The 4,723-nt window shown below is 47.4% G+C and overlaps 1 protein-coding gene across 1 annotated transcript; it reads right to left on the bottom strand.

The window, feature by feature from the left end:
- Positions 1–1,988: 1,988 nt before the first annotated feature.
- Positions 1,989–4,332, bottom strand: LOC110080507 (protease inhibitor 1). The gene is made up of 3 exons (XM_072996487.2): positions 4,254–4,332; positions 2,578–2,739; positions 1,989–2,128 (listed from the first exon to the last, which is right to left on the bottom strand). The coding sequence occupies exons 1-3, from the start codon at positions 4,330–4,332 to the stop codon at positions 1,989–1,991; spliced, it is 381 nt and encodes a 126-aa protein (XP_072852588.2).
- Between the last annotated feature and the right edge of the window lie 391 nt (positions 4,333–4,723).

Genomic DNA, 4,723 nt, shown 5'->3' with positions numbered 1-4,723 from the left:
CCACGAAAACAGTCTTCGGGCAAACGCTGGCTCTACGGCTTGGAAACGGGGATGAGCACAGTGCCCTAGAGTCAGACACAACTGGACTAAATGTCGAGGGGAACCTTTACCTTTACCTATGTTTTATGAATGCCTAATTGCTGAATGTTGTGCACACACTGCTGCATGTATTTTCCAAAAGGATATCAGAAGCAGATTTTAAAGTCTGGCAAATTTTGATTAACACATTTTGTATTGCAGATGAGCAAGGATCAATAAAAAAAGATGGTATAAAACTCAAAAATGAGGATAGGTCCTCCTAATATAAATGCTCACTGGAAGGACAGATCCTGAAGCTGAGGCTCCAATACTTTGGCCATCTGATGAGAAGAGAAGACTCCCTTCGAAAACACCCTGATGTTGGGAAAGAGTGAAGGCAAGAGGAGAAGGGGACGACAGAGGATGAGGTGGATGGACAGGGTCATCGAAGCTACCAACATGAATTTGACCAAACTCCGGGAGGCAGTGGAAGATGGGAGGGCCTGGCGTGCTCTGGTCCATGGAGTCACAAAGAGTCAGACACGACTTCACGACTAAACAACAATATAAATTTATATTACTGAGCTAATCAAATGACATATATAATATTATATTTCAGCCTACTAATAATATATGGGCAAAGGTGGAATTGCAGGAAGTTGGAGGGTATCTTGAGAGTATCCTGTTTAAAGAAAAATAATATGTTGTAAAAACTAATAACCTTTTCCTTTAAAATCTGTTACAAATTTAGAAGAAATTGTAAAAGTAGGGCTCTTACAAGCGTTGAAGAAATGGAAGAACAGAAAGAAAAAGTGGATGACAATGAGATTATGAAAGGTATACCAAGTGGGATTTATAACAGATTGATAGAAGCAGAGGACCAACAAGATATTCTTAAAGCTTTATGGGAATTTGATTTGGGAGAGAGAGAAAAGAACCAAGGTGTGGAAGAATATATGGGATTAAAAATATTAAAATGTTTATGTAAAGGATGAAGAATTTTTTTAATAAATTTGGAAGTGGTATTTGACTGGTGAAATTAAATAATATGGATAATAAATATCTTAATTCATGTTAGAGAGGATATCAGGAAGTAGATGCTTATTTTCAAATGTGGTGGAAATGTGAAAATATATTGTAATTTTGCAGGTTGGTCTTTAAGAAATTAAATGAAATATTAAAGATATATATGTACATTTGCCCTAAAATGGCTCTTTTATCAATATGTGTTCAGTAAAAAAATAACTAATTTTAAATTTATTAACAGCAACAAGATGAATGGCAGCAAAAAAACTAGAAAGTTAAGTGTGATTTTCAATTGGAGGAATGGTATAAAGAAATTTGGAACATGTTGTTGTTTCGTTGTTAAATCGTGTCTGACTCTTTGTGACCCCACGGACCAGAGCACGCCAGGCCCTCCTATCTTTCACTGCCTCCCGGAGTTGGGTCAGATTCATGTTGGTAGTTCTGACTCCTGTCCTCTGAAGGTCCCGGCCACAGAGACAGGTGAAACGTTAGGAGAAAAACCTTCAGAACATGGTCAAACAGCCCGAAAAACCTGTTACAGCCATCAGATCCCAGCTGTGAAAGCCCTCAAGAATACAATAATAATGTTGTTTTGTATAGGTGCTATGAGGCTATGAGCGTATAAATAAAACATTTTCCCACTAAAACATTGGGGTGTCAATAAAAATGAAAGTCGACCAGCAGAGGTGGGTGGAGGAATACTCAGGCTCCGAAGGTGTCCGTGAGGGACGCCAGGAGCACCACGAGCCACCTCTCACCAGGTGACCCTAAAGACTTTGTGGGTCGAAGGGTGCCACCCCCAGCGCTGTTTCTAGAGCTGAAGGCAATGCACCCCAGAGGGGAGAGAACCTGGCTTTGTGGGTGGACACCATGGGGTTCTTAGGAGGGAATGCTGTGCTTCCTTAACTAACATTCAGCACACCACAGCAGCTTTACAATTCACCTTAGATGGGGGGCATGCATGCAATACTGCACCCATAGTGACAGCACTTCTGCTTCTCAGGGCACCCCCAGTCATTTGCGCAGCGTACGTCACAGGTGGTAGAAGTATCTGGAGGAGGCGTGGGGCAGATTCCTGGTTTCCCTGCAACAGAAAACAGTCGGAGGACGTGAAGGCGTGTTCTGGACAAAAAGCAAATCAGGCGGGACCCACCGTTCCTCCTAATAAGTCAGGGAAGCCCAGAGCTTCTCAGGTGGACATGGTGGTGTGGAATGGGGATCCGGTTTTCTCCCGGAGTTGCTGCAGAGCAAAACTGGCCACACTGTGAGGTCTCTGAGAGAACAGGGGTGCTGGAAGCAGCCGCTCCCCTGAAAGCACACGGTGGTTGTGGGGAGTGGTGTTCAAAAGGACCTCGTGGTCCTCCCTTACTTGCCTCACCAATAAGTCCGTGTTGGGTGGGAAAAACCTTTCTCAGCCCCACAACCAGTCCACCCAGGACCTTCTGCCCACCAGAATGGGCCAGTTGCCAGTGTACGGGGGGGGGGCGGCCTTACCTGCTGACCCTGCTGGAGTCCTTTCAATTTCCCACTCACCTGCACATTTGTCTTGGCACTTCTCCAAAGACTCGAAATTGTTTTGGTTCCCCTGACAGCCACCATAAATGAACAGCTCACACTTGTGGGAGGTCACGTTATAGAAATAACGTTTCACATACGCTTTGCACGGTCCAACGTCTGGAGGAAGGCGGCAAATCTCTGTCGGGGGGAAACATTGACAAGCTTATCAGATGGATCTGAACCAGCACCTCTCAAACATCCTGCATTCAGTCTTCATCCTGGAAGGATCTTCTTGACTGAAACAAGGACCCACGTGCATCCAGACAGTGGGAGAAAGATATGCTAGTTGGCGGGCATGATGGGAAATTCTCTGTCTGTGACATGCCATCAAGTCTGAATCGACTTATAACAAAAAGTGCTTTCACTCTCTCTCTCTCTCTCTCTCTCTCTCTCACACACACACACACACACACACCACATGGTGAGCTTCCAAGTCCAAGCAGGTGACTCCCATTATCCACTACACAAGACCGGGTACCTGATGGATAACTAAGAGGCCGTTTTCACAGTGTCGTGACATGAAGTCCCAGCCTCTGCCTAAAATCAGGACCTAGCATGCGCTTTGAACCAGGACACCTTGGTGGTGCTTTGGAAGCCACACGGAGCCTGTGGTGTCATGCAAGACCCTATTCATTGCACCTCTCCCCGTTTCCTGCCTCCCTCAGAATAAGGCTGCGCTTTGGATGCCTGGCAGTGGAGAAGGAACTGCCCAACGGAAAAGTTCCCCTCCTGTGTGCCGGAAGGGATGCTGTTGCCAGCATGGCCACCATCCTGCTTCTGACAAGCACCTGGGGCAGTCGGATGAGGAACCATGAGCCTGGCCTTCCTTCACAGAGTCTCTCTCTCTCTCCCGTGCCCACTCCCCATTTCTTCTTCCCACAGCCCTTCTGCTGCCTCTCCGCCTGCTTCCAAGCCCAAAGAACCTTCCCATCTCTCTTGGTCCTCATTGGAAGATCTTTCCTGGCTCTGCATCCAAGCCCATGGGCATCAACTCATTCCAACAAGAGGTTCCCTCACCCGGTCCCCTTCCCCGTGTCATGACACCCCCTGCCTGGAGGAGTCCCACACCTGCCAAGCCCTTTTCCCTGACCATACAGAGCAAACAACACACCAGCACTGAAGCAGAGAAGCCATGATCCTGTTCCATGCTGAGTATGAGGACCCCCTGTGAGCTTACTCTTGCACGAGCCAGAGATCATGCCCCCTGCTTTCAGAGGGCTTACACGACATACCTCCTTGCAGATACTTGGGGGGAAAACACGCACAGACAGAAGAGAAGACAATAACATCCTCTGGAGGAAGGAAAGAGACCTGAGGATCCACCAAGCCATGGGGTGACGGGGCACAGGGTGCCAGAAGTGACTGGGGCTCCCCTGTGGCCAGTGCCCAAGGGGTCCCGCTAGAGACTGTAGACAGACACCGTCCTCTGAGAGGCTTCTCTTCCTCCCCCCTCCCTGCCCCACCTGTCTTGAATATGTTAGGAAAGTACTTGTATGGCAAACTGGTCCATGGGAGGCAAGGAGGGCTGAGCAATTAGGATGGCTGTGATTCCTGCCGGGATCATGCAAGAACACCTGCTGGACTTGGGAAGGCTTCCTGCAGGCTCAGGACGGGATGCCGGGGGTGAGGGGTGAGGAGGAGATTTCTCTTACCCGGCTGGCCAGAGATGACCGTCAGCAAAGCCCAGAAGGTGAGAAGCCCAGCCAGGAGAAAAAGGCTGCCGGACTTCATGGTGAGGCCGGCTAGGGAGTCCAGTCCCCACCTGGAGCGCCTGCTCTTTTAAAGGCCAGCAAACAGGTTCAACTGGGAATTTTCAAAAGCAGCAGGTGAAGGAAGTGGGGAGACCAACGGGAAGAGAGAAAACATTCTTTCTCCAGATCAAAATTTTGCAACCAACCAATTCATCATCTCTAATGACTCCTTGATTGTTAGAGCTAGGTTTAAAACTGGTTTTGGAAGAAGTTTTAACCTGTTTTTAATTTTTGAACAAATATCTTTCCTGTCATACTTTACTCTGGAACCTGTGCTGATTAGGAAAGTGATGGAAAAACTAGAAACAAATGAACTAACAATGTTTAGGGCTGATTAGTCTTCTGGATGAATTTCCAGACTGCAGGAGGGA

The sequence above is a fragment of the Pogona vitticeps genome, chromosome 4 (genome assembly GCF_051106095.1).
Source record: "Pogona vitticeps strain Pit_001003342236 chromosome 4, PviZW2.1, whole genome shotgun sequence".
Lineage (NCBI taxonomy): Eukaryota > Metazoa > Chordata > Lepidosauria > Squamata > Agamidae > Pogona > Pogona vitticeps.
The sequence above is the reverse complement of the archived record's forward strand: the minus strand, read 5'-3'. Positions and strand labels throughout refer to the sequence as shown.

Coding starts and splice junctions, on each gene's coding strand:
- LOC110080507 (XM_072996487.2), bottom strand. CDS start 4,332: ATGAAGTCCGGCAGCCTTTTTCTCCTGGCTGGGCTTCTCACCTTCTGG. Junction 2,740..4,253: donor GGTCATCTCTGGCCAGCCGG/GTAAGAGAAATC, acceptor TCCCCCCGACAG/AGATTTGCCGCCTTCCTCCA. Junction 2,129..2,577: donor GTGCCAAGACAAATGTGCAG/GTGAGTGGGAAA, acceptor TTTCTGTTGCAG/GGAAACCAGGAATCTGCCCC.